We start from the raw sequence: 17,381 nt of genomic DNA, 5'->3' as shown, positions 1-17,381 counted from the left end.
AAAATCCCAAGCAGTCTACAGATTGATATATGTCCTGGTTCGCCCATCAGCACCATCACCAGCTAGTGCCAGGATGGCCGTGTGTACTTTTGGGCCTGTGATGATGGCCCCCAAACTGCTATTCAAGTTCTGTGATGTGTGGCACGTAGCTGGTCCATTGCTGCCGACATTCTGGCTCACTCAATGGAGACCGTCTGTGATCCTGTGGAAGGAGGTGGTCAGACAGGCAGCAGATGTGCATTGTGATGTCAACAAGGCCAGGGTTCTGTGTTGCTTTCAGTCCCAGGGAGCAATGGAATGAGCAGTGACCAGACATATGGGGCCACTCCCAGTGCTGCCCCTTTTTGGGCCGAGTGGCCGAACAAGTGAGAAGAAAAGCTCCCAACTCCAGCAAAAGTGTTTTTTCCCGGCACCGTTACCACCACCTGCCTTCACATGATGTGCTATGGTGTGTCCTTTACTCTCTGGCTGAAAGCACTCACATTGCAAGAAAAAAACTACAAGTGATCTTTAAATTTATTATTTTAAAGTATTTTTGGTGTTGTATATGCCTTTTGGGTTTGTATATATTAATTGGTGCATTTTGTTTCTGGGTAATTGAATAAAATTATATTGCTTATAAAAAATAAAATTCATCACATTCACAAGATATGACAAACATAACAAAAATCAATTTAATCTTTGTACACTAACAATGAATTGTACACTAACATGGAGAATGAATTTTAAAGTGTAGTACCATTTACAGTCTCTCAAAAAAGAGAGACTTAACTGGAAATCTAATAAAACACATACAGGACTTATATGCCCAAGCTACAAATTACTGATGAAAACAGAGAGATGTGTCATGTTCGCAGACTGGAACATTCGATATGGTAAACCCATCAGTTCTCCCCAAATTAATAATACACATGTTTAACTGCATTCCTGTCAAACCTCAGCAGTGTTTTTTGGTAGACAAAATTATGAAACCTACCTAGAAAGAGAAAGGAAATAAATAGCTAATACAATTTTACAGACTGAATAGCATAAAAGGAATCACTCTACCCCATTTCAAGACTTACCTGAAGACCATGTGGTGAGAGCATAGCGGAGACGCTGATCCATGTCCCAGGTGGGAGACCAGAAGTACACCCACACATGGGGCCAGAGGATTTTTGAGAAAGGAGCAAAAGCAGTTCATTGAGGCATCTTTTCTACATGTGGCACCAAGGCAGACGGAGGCCTGGACCTGCGCCCACAGCACATACAGACCAACTGAGAATGGAGCATGGGCGTAAATGTAAAAACCAGTAGGAGAAAATCTTGAGAATTCAGGACAAGGTAAAGAGTTCATAGATGTGTCACCAAAAGTCCAGTCCATAAAAGGAAAAGTTGAGAAATTGAGCTTCCTCAGAATTCAGAATTCTGCTTTGTGAGAGATCCTGTGAGAAGGCAGCAAACCTGAGCTACAGCAGTGGACCCTTGCAGACCACCTCCACCTGCAGTGTGCCCAGAGGGGAAGCAGTCCTCTCATGGTTTAAAGAGATCCAGCTGGAAGATGGGAAAACACACGAGCAGACGTTCACTGGAAATGATCTACAGATGACGTGTTTTCCTGGACTTTTCATTCAAATTTAACTATTCTTTTCCTTCAGTTTTACTTGTATTTGTGGTTCTTTAGGTGGAGTATTGCTTCTGGAAAATCCAAAAGGCGACAACAGGCTGGACCTTTTAAAGCTGAAGAGTGTCATTACTAGCATTTTTGGTGTAAAAAATACAGAGCTGGCTGTCCTCCATGGTGAAACAGGTATGTGGAAACTCCTCTGACCCGAGGTGGGTGTTTGGTATCGGTTCTGCTCCACAGCCGTGCCTTCCCCCCGAGTCTGAGTCGACCAAGGGCCCCTCGGCAGACGGAACCTCCCATCCTGCCTGCTCCCCATCGGCCACAGGCTGGGGTCTGGGCTTCAGAGGTCTGTGCTGTACATGGACTTTATTAAGTGTGGTGCCTGTGTCTTGCTAGACCCAGATTCTCAATAATACAAACCTAAAAGGAGACGTGTTGAAGTTCTTACTCTGCATGCCCCAAACGTGACCTTTGGAAATAGGGTTGTTGCCAGTGTGCTTAGATACTAGCAGTGTCCCCATGAGAGGGCGTGTGAGCCCCAGGAGCACACGGGACAGAGCGAGGGAAGACGCAGGCAGAGCTGGACTTGGAGAACTGCAAGCCAAGAAACAGCACAGCTCAGCTGGCTGAAAGCCTCCAGGAGCTGGGCGAGGGTGGGGAGACACCCGCAAGCTTCAGAGGGAGCAGGGCCCTCGGGACACCTTGGCATCTCAGCTCTAGGACCGGAGACAGAGGCTTCTGTTGGGATTCGCAGCAGCAACCACCGGAGACTCTGTAAGAGTCTGGATGCTCTTTCTCAGGACTTGTTAATGGCCTAAAAGAGGAGATCTCGATGGCCAACTGAGGGGATTGGCAGGCCTCATCAGTTGGGACCTCAGCGAGGTCCTGCTGTGTGTGTGCCACCAGCTTGGCAGGGACCGGGGCAGGTTCACAATATCAGATGCCCTCATCCTCTGCCCCCGGTCCCAGGGAGTCATGGGAGCCAAAAGTGTGGGTCTAGAGTGGAGGCCATGCAGACTGCAGGTGGGGCTGGACATGTCCATCGAGGACTTGCCCCCGCCGCTTTCCCACACACCATGTTCACCCATCACCAGTCATGGCCTCCAGCACCGTCCAGCTATGTTTCCAGCCCTAAACACTGTTTAATTTTAGGTGAAATCTCTGTGTTCTGTGTGTCTTGCTATTTTTCACATATGTTCATGAGTCAAATACTTTTTCTTCTGACTATAATTAGCATTTTTAATAGAAGGCTTCTTTTCACAGTGAAGTTTAGGATTCTAATGTAGAACATTTTAAGAAGAGCTGTAACAAAAAATACCAAAAGGGAAAAAAACGATTTTGCCTTATATTTTTAAGTTATTACTATATGCCATTTAATTAGCAACGTTAAGATTTCTTACTGTTTGCATGTCATTTACACCTGATTTTATAGAGAAGGCAAGGTCCTTTGATAAAGCAAAGTTAAGTGGAAACATCACTGCAAAGATATAGGATAGTTGAATAATTAAGTCGGAAAAGGTGAATGACTTCAGCTCTGAACTGTGTACCCCTGAAAGAATAACTTGTCTCTATTTTTGTTATTTTTAGAAATACGAAACCAAACTGACTTACTGAGTCTTAGTGGAAAAACGCTCCGCGTGGCAGCAGGCTCTGCTCCCGCCGTGGTGGACGGCCCTGGCTCCGCCCTCTGCCGCTACATCAACCTGCAGCTCCTGAACTCAGGCCCGCAAGGTAAGCCTCCCCAGCCGCGAACCCCTGGGGAGGCGGGTCGGAGGGCGCTGGGCGGCAGGGTTCCTTCCACTTGCCGTATCTCACGTGGTGCTGTGTAGCGTGCACCCCGTGCTGCTCCGGGGGCACACTCAGGCTTGTGTCTCTGTGTTATGTGGAAACACCTACAGCCAGCTTGGTCAGCAGATAAGGTAAACTGGTAGGTCAACATCACAGCTACATGAAGCAGAATTAAGTACTAAGGCTCTTAAATTTTTTCTTTTCCTGGGAAGTGTTCTGAAAACTGTTGTTCATGCATTGGTCAGCAGACTGGATGGATGCTTATTTTTCCTTGATATTTTGGGGCCCCCATTGTGCACATTTGTTTCCAGAGTGTCCCTTCCCCAACTACGGATTTTTATGTCCAAGGGCGTTTCCTTTCCCTCTGGGAGGCGGTGTGGGCTGTCTACACACTGGATGCCTCCCCCCCCGGACACCGCTGGCTCTTGGAGCCCCTGCTCTGTACAGGGTTCAGCAGCCGGGGGGAGGGGGAGGGGGGGTTGGTTCTCAGGAACTAACCCAGTACTCGTTTCTTCCATAGAGTGTGTGAAGGGAACCGTGGGCACGCTCCTGCTGGAAAACCCCCCTGGGCAGAACGGACTCACCCACCAGGGCCTCCTGTATGAAGCAGCCAAGGTGTTTGGCCTTCGCAGCAGGAAGCTCAAGCTGTTTCTGAATGAGACTCAGACAGATGGTGAGGACACGTGTACACAGATGGGGCAGCACTGGCTACACTTCCTTCACTTCTATTCTTCTTTTGTTGAGAGTGGTGTTTTTTAATGTTTGTTTTTGAGAGAGAGCGCACACAAGTGGGGGAGGGGCAGAGAGAGAATCCCAAGCAGGCTCTGCACCATCAGCACAGAGCCCCATGCAGGGCTCAAGCCCACCACCCGTGAGATCATGACTTGAGCTGAAACCAAGAGTCGCACACCCAACTGGCTGAGCCCCCCAGGCTGCTCCTCCATTTTTGAAGCCACTTCCCAGCACAGCCAGGCTACTCACTGTTCTGCCTCAGCCTTCACTCCCTCGTCAGCCAGATTTGAGCAGAAAAGCTTTTCTTTCTTTAAGAATTGAAAGCTTGGGGTGTTTTCGTGACTTATCTGTGCATGCATCCCGGCCTGGGCATGCATGCGGCTGGCTAAGTTACGCGGTACTCGTTGTCCAAGGACATGCTGTCCTCGACTCTCCTCCCCGGTGCTGAGCCCTCTGTTGTGTCCTGTTGCCACAGTCTTGGGCCCCCGGCAGCTGTGGGGATTTTGTTTGCCTGAGTGTTTAAAAGCGATGCTTATGCTTTTCCACCCTGGGTGAGCTCCAGGTCAGACAAACCAGAGACAGGCACCTTCTGGGAGCCCTGGAGGTGCCTCCTAATCAGGTTCAGACAAACACCTGCTCTGTTCCTCCTGGGACTATGGGACCTTGGGCTGCTGTGTTCAAGTGCACCGCCAGCCAGTGGGGGCAGGGCGCCAAGCACAAGTGTGACAGCACGGGTCTGCCTATGCTTGCAGGTTGCCTTTTTCTTGATCCAGCATTCATGTGGTTGTGGTCAACGTTTGGTTGTTTCTAGAGTTCTGACAACGTTGGTTCTCTGTGATGTTTCTGAGGAAGTTCCGTGTAAAGAAGCGTTTCTCTAGATCTTAGGGGACGCTGTCAGCCCAGGCCCATCTAAACTCCATTACTTGGGGCCCCAGTCGTGCATGAGGGCCAGAGTCTCATGGGAACGTGCTGTGTCCGTCCCCACCCTCCTGAAGTCGGGATGTCTGCGTCTCAGGAGGCTCCATGGGACAGTCTGGTCTTTGCCTCCCCAGCTTCTGCTGGTTTCAGGTGTCCTTGATTGTGACCCCATCATTCTGACCTCTGTCTCTGTGGCCAGGGTGCCTCCTACTCTTGTATGTTACACAATTTCCAGGAACTGGAACATGGGCATATCTTTTGGAAGGCCCGTTTTTAAACCCACTACATTCTCTTAACCGTCTTCTGGGTGGTGAAGGATCTGCTGCCGTGGGTTCCTGATTCTGGCCACAGGTTTTGGAGGGGCCTGGGGTTCCTGAACTTCCTAGTCTGTGCACACCCCAGGCTTTTTTTGTTTCACTTCGGTAGCCATTTAGTGCCGAAAGCTATAGGTCACCAGGACCTCCAGGAAACCTTAATGTTTAGGTACCTCTTGGGAGCCATGATTTTTGGCCTCTGGATTTCCCTCATGTTCTTCCCTTGCTTGGCTACTTTTTTTTTAATTAATGTTTTATGTTACACTTTCAAATTTTCTGCTACATCGTTAGAAATTAAAGCCTCTTTTGCAGCTGCTCCTGTCTGTAACCGGGCACAGCCGTGCCCCTCACATCAGTGCCTCAGCCTGTTCGTCTCCCCTGGCGGGGTCTCCTCCCACGACGACGTCCACATTCAGAGCCCCCACGGTGACATTCACAGGCTGCCCAGCCATCAGCAGCTCTTTTCACAGCTCTCATATGTGGTTTGGTGCCAAAGGCCAGCTTCCTGGTCTGTTCAGCATGGGTGAAACTTCCTTGTCCCCACATCTGCAGGCCCCCAAGTGCAGCGGAGCCATAGACGTGACAAGGTGTCATTGTCTCTGGTTCGGTGCAGGTGCAGGCACCTGGCCCACGCAACCGGGGCAGAAGCACATTTGTGTGAATCAGGCCCTGACATTACTACCTCTGACAGGGTGGGCCTCGCCTGTGCCCCCACTGCCTCCTCCCTGTGCCATGAGGCCGGTGGCCACACCAAGCTCAAGAGACCTTGAAGGCTGAGTGACCCAAGACCACTGAGAAGCCTGGGGCTCTTTCCAGCCCAGTGTCTCTGCCCATCCTGTATCCCCAGCCACATTTCATTGTGCTGTTCCTCTCGAAATCATTTTTCATAAAGTAGTAATAATTCAGTAAATTAGAAGGATCATGGGATGCCTTACAGTTTTAGAAACTCACAGATGGCTTCCTGCTTGTTCCACTAGGTGCTCACTGTCCTCTCCAGGTCCTGTCATGATCTGTCTATAAAGGAGGCAGCTCCGAGGGTAATTTCCAGAATCCCTGCTTGTCCTGGCAGAGAAAGGTGGTCCTACCCTTTGAATCCAGATCTGCTGGAAGCAAAATGCACCCCAGGGGGCAAAGAGCGTTTCTAGTGTTTCTTTACTCTCTCTCTCTCTCTCTCTCTCTCTCTCTCTCTCTCTCTCTGGGCTTTTATCTATTCAGTGTGTTTTTATCAGTTACATTTGTTTTATACTTTTAGATACTCAGAGTTTTTCTCTTTGGCTATATTGGCTCCTATATTCTTTGACATCACCCTTCAGTCTCTGGTAACTGGGTTCTGGCTTCGAAAGATGTTAGGGGCTTATCGCACCCTTATACTTCCCCAGACCTGGACACAGCAATTCCCCCTCTGTTAATATTTAGAGACCATGAATCTGGGTCCAGCTAGGCATGGCTTCTAAGCCTTCTCTGTGGTCGTAGGAAATACCTGTTTGGGGCAGGGTGTGCACACGTCTGGGCTGGTGTGCCAGGCTGGTTAGGTTGAGGGAGTCCCCCAGAAGGTCCACCCAAGACTTCTCACCCCAGCTGTGGGGAGTCTGGGGCCTTCGACAAACTCTGGAAAAGACCACACGAGACCACTGTCACTTCTGCCACCAATTGTAAGTTCAGAGGATTTCCCAAAATCACCCTTGGCCTTGATAATTTGCTAGCAGGACTCACAGAACTCACTGGCACGTATTGCACTTAGAACCACATTTGATGTAGGAAGAGAATAAAAGCAAGAACCAGGCAAAGGAAGAAGTACAGAGTGCCTAATCTGGGAGGTTTCCAGACACGGGGCTTCTGGTTGCCCTCTCCCAAGGGGTCGTGAGCAGTGTGACCTCCTCCAAGCCCCAATGCGTGACAGTGGATTACCACCAGGGAAGCTCCCCAAACCTGGGGCCAGATTTATAGTGAGGCTTCATTACATGGGCCTCACGGGTTTATTGCCCACGTGGCTGCTCTGTCTCAGGTGATACCACATGACCTAAATCGTGTGGCTGGTCTTTCTGGTACGGCTGGCTCCGCCCTGAGTCACCTTATTAGCAGAAACTATCAGGTGTGTTCAGGGCCCCCCAGAATTAACAAAATACTCCTGTCGCTCAGGAAGTTCCAAGGGCTCAGAGGTTCCCTCAGGAGCTGGGACAGAGGTCAGACCTCTGAGGGTGAGGCCAGATTTCTTCACACAAGCAGTCAGCATTTTTAAAATATTCATACAGAATAGGTAGAAAACTTATTTTATTTAAATCTTCTTTCCATTCTAGAAATTACAGAAGAAATCCCCATGAAGACTTTGAACATGAAGACTGTGTATGTTTCTGTGTTACCGACAACGGCAGACATCTGACCTTCCTTATCGATGTGGCTGACTCGGCCTCCCCCCACCACGTGGCTGTCCCCTGCACGCACACACTGAGCGTATCCCTCCAGGTGCACACGTCATGTGCTGCGTCTGGTCTGAAACTGAACTGGGGTTGATCCATCAGGTGACTTGGAACGTCCGGTAATGCTCACACTTGGCCCTGGGCACCTTCACGGTCATGCTGGCGGAGGTGTCACCTCCACACCACAGAGCTCACTTCTGCGCTTACAGAAGGGGTCTATTGGCGTAGTCTATACATATCATTCTGTGGCCTTTCAGAACTTGTTTGAGACCTCCGGAAGGAACGTGTTAAGTATTTCTGCTACCTGGATTTTCCTGGGTAATTTGATGGTATATTTTAAGTTTCAGTAAATCAGAACAATAAACAAATTTTCTCTCAGATAATAAATGTTTTAGAAGTAATTCATTCTCCCATAGTTGAATAAAACTTCAAATTTGTAATCTTTAAGGAACACAAAAACTTAATAGCAATAATAGCAACCTCTTTCTTAAGATGGCAGGCACCTGGGTGGCTCAGTCAGTTAAGCGCCCGACTTCAGCTCAGGTCAAGATCTCACAGTTTGGGAGTTCGAGCCCTGCATCAGGCTGTCTGCGGTCAGTACAGAGCCTGCTTCGGATCCTTTGTCCTTGTCTCTCTCTCTGCCCCACCTTCACTCACACTGTCTCTCTGTCTCAAAAGTAAATGTTAAAAAAAAAAAAAAAAAAAAAGACACTGGGCTAGGACACCTGGGTGGCTCAGTCAGTTAAGCTCAGTCATGATCTCACAATTCGTGAGTTCAAGTCCCACTTTGGGTGAGCCCTGCTTCTCTCTACCTCTCTCTCTGTCCTTCACTTGTGCCCTCGTGCCCTCCTCTCTCTGTCTCCAAAAAAAAAAAAAAAAAAAAAAACTACACATCTAATTTCACTTCTTCCCAAGATCCCACGTGTCCAAGGAGCAGATGCCAAGACGAAATCAGCTGCAGGAGTCTACTGGGAGGAACAGACGGGGGATAAAGGGAGGGCCAGGCAATGGCGAATGGACATGCATGTGGGTCTGGCACCTGTGGACACAGAAGAGGAAGGACAGAAGGTTGATTAGAAAAAGCCCAGACTGCAGGGCAACCCTGGGAAAGTCGTGGTCAGGCCAGGATTCCTTGTAGAAAAAGTCCTGAGTGGGGCAGACATGCCCTGGCTCTGTGGCCAGAGTAGCAAGGGACAGCATAGCCTCTGCACAAATGCTCCTGCATCAGGGTCTCTTGCACAGGAGCTGGTTGGTGCGTCTCTGGCCACTACAATAAATTCTTTCAAGTTCACAAAGTTGAAGGGGAAAAAAAACAGAAAAGAACAAGTGTTGGCCGGGATCAGAAAATCGGAACCCTATGCACTGTTGGTGAGAGTGTGAAATGCTGTGGTCGCAGCGGAGAACGAATTAAAGGTGATCCAGCAATCCGGATCTATACCCCAACGAATTGAAAGCCAGATCTGGAAGAGGTATGCAGCACAGCCAGGTTCACCGCAAAATTACTGTTTATTTGGTATGTGCCCAGAGTGGAGTATCACTCAGTCTTTGAGAGGAAGGATGAGCTCTGGGGACATTCTGCTGAGTGAAAGACAAGCACTCCAGGATTCCAAGATGGTGAGGTCCCTGGAGGAATCGGACCCTGAAACAATGGACAACTGAGCTGCCAGGCCACAGGGCAGGGAGGGGTGTCCAGTGGGCAAGAGGAAGAAGCCCTGGAGGTTTTTTCCTAATGGTGAGTATAGTTAATACCTGCTAAACGGTACCCATCAAATGGTTACGTCGGTAAATTTTAGCAGTTTGTTACCATGATTTTAAAATATTTTTAATGTCAAAGGGACAGAAGCCAACCTGAATGTGGACAAAAAAATAACTTAGTGTTGGATGAAAATTGAAAGTATAAATTAAATTTCCAAAGTCCATGCAGATATAAGTGGTGGACCACATGAGGGAGAAGTGACAGCTGCCTTTGTAGACAGCCCCTCAGTGTGGTGCACCCTGACTCCCCCTACCTCAGGAGTGGGCTGCACGTAATGACTTACCTCCCACCGGTGGAGATGGAAAGCCAGCAGAAAATAACTTCCCAGTTCAGAAACCGGCAAACAGTACATCAGACAGGTGACAGTAGTTACTATCAGCCACGACAGCATACGCTGCTGTTGTGATGAGAATGGCTCTTCACCTATGCGGCCACTGGAGAACCTGTCACCCAGTCTAACCATGAGGAAGACGTCAGACAAACCTGGAGTGAGAGACGTTCCACCCAGTACCTGACTCAACTGTCAAGGTCGTCAAAAACAAGGACTGTTTGAGGAACTCAGACCAGAGTGCACAAAGCGGACATAAAAGCTAGATACGATGTGGCATCTTGGATGTGATCCAGGAGCAGAGAAAGATCTTTAGGGACAAAATGGAATCCCAATAAAGTATGGAGTTGAGTTAATGATGTATTGTTGGTTCAGCAGCTGTGCAGAATGAACCTTAATGATGTAAGATGTTAGCAATGGGGTAAAGTGGGTGTGGGGTACTTTTCTAGGAGTCAAACTTCTAAAAATAAGTTGTATCTTTAGTAAGCGGAAGAAAATGAAGTTAAAATCTATGTATAATGGTATCTAAAAATATGAAATGCTCGGGTAAATTTGGCAGAAGAGCGCAGTACCCGTAACCTGAAAATTATAAAATACTGTTTCAACATCATGAAGAAAACCTATATAAGTGAAAGATCATGTCACATGGTATCAGTGGGCTAGGGCTGCCATAAGGAAACCCCACAGACGAGCAGCGTAAACAACTGCTTTTGGAGGCTGGACATCCAAAATCAAACACATCCGTGAGTCTGGTTTCTCCTGAGGGCTTCCCTCAGCTTCCCTGTGTCCACTCCAGGCCACCACCTCTTGTCAAGACAGTCCTGTTGGGTTAGCACCCCGGCCTTATGACCACTACCTTCCTAAAGGCTTCATTCTCAAATACAGACTCATGCGGGTTAGGGCTCCAACATGAATACTGAAGGAACAATTCAGTTCATGATGATGGTCATGGATCCACAGACTCAATATTGACCGTTCTTCCCAATTGATCTATAGGTTCAATGTAATCCCAATCAAAATCCTTGCAGAGTATTGTGCTAAGCAAAAGAGAAAAATTAAAATACCATATGGTTTCAGTCATATGTTGAATTTAAGAAACAAAACAATTGAGCAAATGGAAAAAAAAGGGAGGGGGGGAAGCAAACCAAGAAAGAGACTCTTAAGTACAGAGAACAGACTGCAAGTCAACGGGTGGGGGCTGGGGGAACAGGTGTGCGGATGAAGGAGGGCACCTGTGAGGAGCACCAGGTGACGTATGGAAGTGCTGAACTGCAATACTGTGCACCTGAAACTAATGTTACACTGTGTGTTAACTATACTTGAATTAAAATTAAACTTTTTATAAGTCCCAGCAGGGTTTTTTCATAGACATCAACAGGCTAGTTTTAGAATTATATGGAAATGCAAAGGATTTAAAAGCCAAATAAACTTTCAAAGAGAAATAAAGGTTGGAGGGCTTAAATAATCTGATGGCAAGAGTTAGAAAACAATAAATAAGGCTATGGAGGGGCGCCTGGGTGGCTCAGTCGGTTGAGCTTCCAACTTCAGCTCAGGTCATGATCTCACAGCTCATGAGTTCAAGCCCCTTATCGGGCTCTGTGCTGACAGCTCGGAGCCTGGAGCCTGCTTCAGATACTGTGTCTCCCTCTCTGCCCCTAACCCACTCGCATTCTGTCCCTCTTTCAAAAATAAACATTAAAAAAAAACCTTTTTAAGGGAAAAATAAGACTATGGAATTGGCATAAAGATAATAAATAGATCATTAGGGCAGAGAAAAGAATCAAGAAACAGACCTACATATATATTTTCAATTGATTTTTTTTAATGATGCCAAAGACATCAATGAGAAAAGGATAATCTTGTACCACAGCAGTACTGGAACGAGCAATTGTCGTAGACCTGCACACACACAGAACCTCAACCTATACCTGTCCATTTGCAAAAGTGAACTCAAAATACCTGAAAATATAAACATAAGTATAACAAAGATACAATGCATATATTTTTATCACAATAAAAATGTTAACAGAGAACTAACTGTAAGAGCTCAAATTGATCCATTTTCTATAAGAAAACAGGAAAAAAATCTCAGTGGCCTGGTGGATAGGTAGAATAGCCCCCCAAAGGTACCTACATCTGAATCCCTGGTGCCTGCAGATATAGTAGATGCTAAAGAAACATCGCAGATGTGATTAAGGGTATAGACTTGAAGATTAAAGAGATTGTCCTGATATATGTGGGTGGGCCCAAGCCAACCACAGGAGACCGGGCCAAGCTCCCTCACGAACATGCTTAGTATTGAGATCCGTTTGAAAAACTCATGTGGGCATTTCCAAAAGCTGGACCAAAGGATGCAAGTCTCTGGTCTATAACTCAGGGAAATACCTAAAACTGAGCAAGAAGATGAGTTTGCCCACTGAAAGAATGGGACAAAGAAAAATGGTCTGAGCAGCCCTACCACCTTGTTTTAGAAGAAGCAATTAGTGAAGGTTTTGGAAATGGAAGGAGAGTTTCAGAAAGAACCCGAGTGATCTCCTAAAACAAGTACTGGAGGAAGTCACCTGTGTTGGGCAACTGCAGACCCCATCATTGGTGGGAACGAAGGTGCAGTGCTGTGGCGGGTCAAAACGGACAGTGGCGCGTGGCAGCTGAGAAGGTGGAGAGGGTCTCTGTACGGCTCTTCCCTTGGAGGGAAGAGATATGGGGTGCAGTCTGGAAGTGCATATTTCTTGGTGAAAACTTCACCTGTGGATAAAACTCTAAAGACAGGGAGCTGTCTTGCATCTCCGTCTTCCTCGCCCAGATCTCTGTTTCTCACAACTGCCACCCCTAAACCTTCAAACCACATCACCCTGAGGTGTGTCCCATAGGACTTGTCTCACCTCTGTGCTCCCACATTCTTCCCCACCAGCAACCTTGACCCTTGTAAGCTGGGTTTCGGCGAGTGACACATGTATAGATCGTTGCATAAGAAGCCCTCTCCCCCTCCCCACAGAGCATCACCTTTGTCTAGAAACAAACAGTGGGGTTCTTTGTGCACCACCTAAGGGACACACTGCACAGTCTCCTGGGTGTCTTCCCACAGAACTGTATTCCAAGCCTTAGCAACAGGTAGCCTAACGCACTATCCACGCCCATAGCGTTACCATGTTGATTCCGTGGCCGCTTGCTGAGAAACGTTGAAGCCCCATGATGGTGAACACAGAGGCCATCTCTCACCACTTGTTGAACAGCGGTGAACAGCAGCAAAGCCCCCAAAGTCAGACGGCGTCGACTGCCCCTTAGCAGGTCATGGGGGATCCGTGTCAAGACCCCACTTTTCCCAGCAAACCAGGGGCTCCTGCTCGGTCATCATGAAACCGGTGCTTTACCACAAAATGCACTTGGGAGAGAGACAGGACAAGGGACAGAAACCAGGGAACTTTACCCATATTCAGCCAGCGGAGAGCAGAGGGAGCCTCCTCCCCAGGCTGGGAGTCACAAACATCTCTTAGAGAAACTGAGTCCTCCGCTTCTCTTCCCTATGTGATCGAGGGCACCTGGCAAACTGGTGAGTCCTCAGTGGATACGAATGCAGTGAGTCTCCTGCTTTTGCCGTGACTCAGTCATGACAGTCTGTGAACTCCGCCTCCTGGATGTGTGGGCTTATATCCCACATCAGTGCACTAGCCGTGGGCCCGTCCGCTTCCCATTACAGCTTTTTACCAAAGAAAACCAATGACCAAAAGGAACCCTGCTTGCAAATCTGTCTGCCCTTCTCTCTCCTGCTATGTCCTATGTCTCTGTCTCTGTCTCTCTCAACCTCCCTTATCTTCCTCATCAGAAGCAAAGCAGCCCCTCCTGACAACTTGTGGCTGATTGCTCCTAGCTGCTGACAGGCTCTGAGTCCCCCAGCAGGAGCCCCAATGGGGCAGCAGCCTCCACAGCCCACCCAGGAGTCAGGAGGAGTGCTGCTTTGCCTCAGCCAGCCTCCAGAGCAGCAGGAGAGAGAACACATTTCTGACGCCAAAAGCTCCTACTCACAACTGTAATTTCATCCATTCCCACGACCCAGGACCATTGCCTCTGAGCCACTTGAGACTGTGAGGCCCTTCCAGCTCTCCATGAAGGCTGCCCACCCAGTGTAGACACCCCCCAGGGTCCTGTCCTACCTGTACATGAGCAGAGCCTGGGCTGTTTCACCGGCTGGGCCCTCCACCCTGGGTTCTGCCAGTTACTGGTGTTGAAGCAAATGAACCAACCTTTTAGAATTTCTAAAAGGAAGAAGAAGAAGAAGGAGAAGGAGAAGAAGAAGAAGAAGAAGAAGAAGAAGGGAAAAAGAAAGAAAGAAAGAAAGAAAGAAAAAGAAAGAAAGAGAAAGAAAGAAAGAAAGAAAGAGAAAGAAAGAAAGAAAGAAAGAAAAGAAAGAAAAAGAACGGAAGGAAGGAAGGAAAGAAGGAAGGAAGAAAGAAGAAAGAAGAAGAAAGGAGTTTGAAAATTGGGTGCCTGGGATGTACAATCTTCACAAAGAAGCAAGAGCTCCGGAGAAGGAATGTGTAATATGTGATATATGTGTTCTTTGTCACATCAAGAGTCACAAGGCATCGGGGCGCCTGGGGAGGCTCAGTTGGTTTCAGCTCAGGTCATGATCTCACAGTTCGTGGATTCAAGCCTCGTGTTGGGCTCTGTGCTGACAGAGCAGAGCCAGACTAAGATTCTCTCTCCCTCTCTCTCTACCTCTCCCCTGCTCATGCTCTCTGTTTCAAAATAAATTAAAATAAAATAAAATAAAATAAAATAGAGTTACAAATCATTGTGATGAAGGACATTTCAGAAAATTACAGACTTTATCTTATGCTTCTAGTACGTGCAAGGTTGCAGGCCTCAGAGGTGTGGCAGCGGGACTCAAGAAGATTTTTAGTCTCATCCTTAGTTTGAAATGTTTCTTTTAGGTTATTTTCCAAAGAAGTGGATGTGCAGTGTGTGCTCAGAGCGGAAACAGCCCTGATCTGAGGGTTTGCAGAAGTTGTTCTGACCCTGGGAGAAGTATAGCCTCCCTGAGACCCACCAGCAGGAAAGGTTGAAAGTTTCCTCTATCACCGGACCGAACTGGTTCCGACCTCAGGCCCGGCTGCTCTCCGCCGGAAAATCAACACTTGAGAGACGAGTGATGGTGGGAAAAGAGAGGTCGCTTTACTCAGGAAGCCGGCAACCTGGGAAGAAGGTGGGCTAATGTCTCGAAGGCCATCTTCCCCTTCCAGACGAAGTGGGAGGGTTTTCGAGGGGAAGGTGTGGGGAATGGGAGGGGGCTGCGTGCAGGAGAAGCAGTGCCCAGGAGCAGCATCTGTCCTTGGAAGCGTCCAGATTCAGCCGGGAATCGGGCATCCAGGTGTCTCTTGTCAGGGTCACCACAGTCAGTGCAGGCTCTGAGTGTGGTCAGGCCTCACCTTGCAGAAATCGTGGTCCTTCGCTTCCTCAGGGCCAGTGGTCTGCGGGACCCCAAGGGAAGTAGGTTAGTTCTGTCTGCAGGTGAGGAGGCCATGGGCTTGAAGCAGGTGTGTGTTAAACGTGTGGTTGGAGCGTGCTACAAATCCCAGGTAATCCTTCCTCCGTCTGTACAGAATGTGGTGGAGGTCCGTCTTCCAAAACTGCTTCAAGCTGTGTTGGGGTGCAGAGGGGGCTTTGCAGTGGACACAGCTGATGAGGCACAGGACATGATTTCTGGCCCATTGTTCTGAGGCAGAGGGCACTAGATATGATCTTTTACAGATTGGGCACCATGAGACATGATTGCCCTCACGCCGAGTATTTTCAAGGAACAGTAACAGTGTAGACAAGCCCAGAGCGTGGTCGCCAACGCATCCGAGCTGGTCTGTGAAAAGGAACCTCCAAGCAGCACAGTTTATTTTATTTTTTTTTTTTTTTTATTTTTGGGACAGAGAGAGACAGAGCATGAACGGGGGAGGGGCAGAGAGAGAGGGAGACACAGAATCTGAAACAGGCTCCGGGCTCCGAGCCATCAGCCCAGAGCCCGACGCGGGGCTCGAACTCACAGACTCACAGACCGTGAGCTCGTGACCTGAGCTGAAGTCGGACGCTCAACCAACTGAGCCACCCAGGCGCCCCCAAGCAGCACAGTTTAAATAAGACCCAAGAACTGCAACAAGAAACTAAAGAGAATCCTGCTGCTTGGAGAGGAGCAGTTTTCCCCCTTGTTATTAGTTTTATTTTCAGCTTCTGGCAGAGGCAGAACAGGGAGTACATGGGGCACTGGTCTGGTGTCCGTCCTTGGGAGGTAGATTTAGGAATTCCAGTGTCTGCCTGTCTTCTTCCCCCTCTTCTCCATTATTCTATCAGGGAGGGAGTCCGGTGTCTTAAATTTTTATTTATCCTTCTCTGTCTGGACCATCAGTTGGGTCCCTTCCCATGAGGTGTCTGTATCATAAGACATATTTACATAAGGCCATTAATCTAATCAACAGTGCCAGTGTGGGGTAGATATAACCCTGAAAAAGGCACTGACCTGTTGCCAGTGTTCCAATCAACCACTAACCATTGGTGCAGCTCATCATCGCGTGGAAGGTCCAATGCATCTCCCGGATGCCACCCAGCCCTACAGGATTCCATCTGACCTCATCAGGTGCCAAGTGGCAGCTGTCCTGGCCTTGTTTCTACCTTTCACCTCTGCTGCATTGCTGCCACAAATGTTCACATACAGATTTCCTCCTGGACTTGTGGTTCCATTTCTTTTAGGTACTTGCCCAGGAGTGGAATTGCTGGGCCATATGATAACTCTCTGCTTAACTTTTTGAGAAACGTCTACAACTGTTTTCCCAAGGAGCTGTGCCATTTTTCATTCCCTAGCATTGTATAAGGATTCCATCTTCTCTACATTTTTGTCAGCACTCCCTGTTATCTGTCTTTGGACTACAGCTGTCCTAGTAGGGTGAAGTGATACCTCATCATGATCTTGGTTTCAATATCCTGATAACTAATGATATTGAGCACATTTTCATGTATTTATTGGCCATTTTTATATCTTTTTTGGAGAACTGTCTATTCATCTTTTGCTTATTTTAAATTGGGTTATTTGTCTTTTAACCGTTGAGTTGTACCAGTACTTTATATACTCTGGATACAAGCCTCTTATAAGATATATGACTTATAAATTTTTCTCCCACTCTGTTGTGTGATATTGTTTTTATAATAAGAAGTATACATTTGGGACAGAGGAGTCAAGATGGCAGAGCAGCATGGAAGTTTTTTGTGTGTCTCACATCCATGAAATACAGCCAGACCAACACTAAACCATCATGCACACCTAGAAAATAGATCTGAGGATTAACACAACAATCTGCACAACCTGAACCACAGATTCAGTAGGTACGTGGCGTGGAGAGGTTAACTTGGGAAATGAGAAGCCGCGGGAAGGGAGTTGCTTTTGTGGGCAGAGGATGGAGATGGGGTGTGGGGGAAGAATACGGGAAAAGCACCCCTCCCCAAAAGCAGCTGGAGAGAAAGAGGAAAATTGGAAACAGCCACA

The 17,381-nt window shown here is 47.9% G+C and overlaps 1 protein-coding gene across 2 annotated transcripts in view; it reads left to right on the top strand.

The window, feature by feature from the left end:
- IARS1 (isoleucyl-tRNA synthetase 1) overlaps positions 1 to 8,162 on the top strand; it is a 67,877-nt gene extending 59,715 nt beyond the window's left edge. For both annotated transcript variants that reach the window (XM_078436126.2, XM_078436127.2), the window contains exons 31-34: positions 1,664 to 1,789; positions 3,194 to 3,337; positions 3,915 to 4,067; positions 7,656 to 8,162. In XM_078436126.2, coding sequence (XP_078292252.2) covers positions 1,664 to 1,789; positions 3,194 to 3,337; positions 3,915 to 4,067; positions 7,656 to 7,738 — 506 coding nt within the window. In that variant the 3' untranslated portion in view covers positions 7,739 to 8,162. The remainder of the gene's footprint in view (positions 1 to 1,663; positions 1,790 to 3,193; positions 3,338 to 3,914; positions 4,068 to 7,655) is intronic.
- The last annotated feature ends 9,219 nt before the right edge of the window (positions 8,163 to 17,381 follow it).

The sequence above is a fragment of the Panthera onca genome, chromosome D4, assembly GCF_046562875.1.
Source record: "Panthera onca isolate mPanOnc1 chromosome D4, mPanOnc1 haplotype 2, whole genome shotgun sequence".
Taxonomy (NCBI): Eukaryota; Metazoa; Chordata; class Mammalia; order Carnivora; family Felidae; genus Panthera; species Panthera onca.
This window is presented reverse-complemented; position numbering and strand designations above follow the sequence as displayed.